The sequence below is a fragment of the Penaeus monodon genome, chromosome 22, assembly GCF_015228065.2.
Source record: "Penaeus monodon isolate SGIC_2016 chromosome 22, NSTDA_Pmon_1, whole genome shotgun sequence".
NCBI classification, from domain to species: Eukaryota; Metazoa; Arthropoda; class Malacostraca; order Decapoda; family Penaeidae; genus Penaeus; species Penaeus monodon.
This window is the reverse complement of record NC_051407.1, coordinates 20,029,072-20,029,443: the sequence shown is the minus strand read 5'-3', so window position 1 is coordinate 20,029,443 and position 372 is coordinate 20,029,072. Positions and strand designations below refer to the sequence as shown.

Below are 372 nucleotides of genomic sequence, written 5' to 3'. Positions count from 1 at the left end.
CTTCTCATGAAATTTTCCGACGAAACCGAAAACCAGAGTCGATTTACCTCCGTTTCCAGACTGAGCCGGACTTGCTTGGTGGGGCCGTACTTCATGGTGAGGTCGTACTTGATCTCGGAGGCCGTGGTGTTGTCGCAGAGGTCGAGGACGACTGTGTGCAGCTCTGGCAAGGGCGTGTAGAGTTCGAAGGCGATGCGCAGGCGGGGCAGCTGGCCTTGCTCGTAGCGGGCGCCGAGGCCATACTGAGAGGAATCGAACAAGTGTCGGTAGAACGTTTAGTGCATTGTCTCTTAAGAAACGAACGCGTGATAATTTTTGTAAGTAGCTGATACTATTTTTCTACTTGTAACATAAATTTTGTCAGGTTAGTCA

At 50.5% G+C, this 372-nt stretch overlaps 1 protein-coding gene across 1 annotated transcript in view; it reads right to left on the bottom strand.

Moving 5' to 3' along the window:
• Window positions 1-372, bottom strand: part of LOC119586980 — a gene marked incomplete in the record, with an annotated part of 81,895 nt that overhangs the window by 38,437 nt on the left and 43,086 nt on the right. Inside the window, 1 exon segment of the mRNA XM_037935722.1 lies at window positions 48-242. Coding sequence (XP_037791650.1) covers window positions 48-242 — 195 coding nt within the window.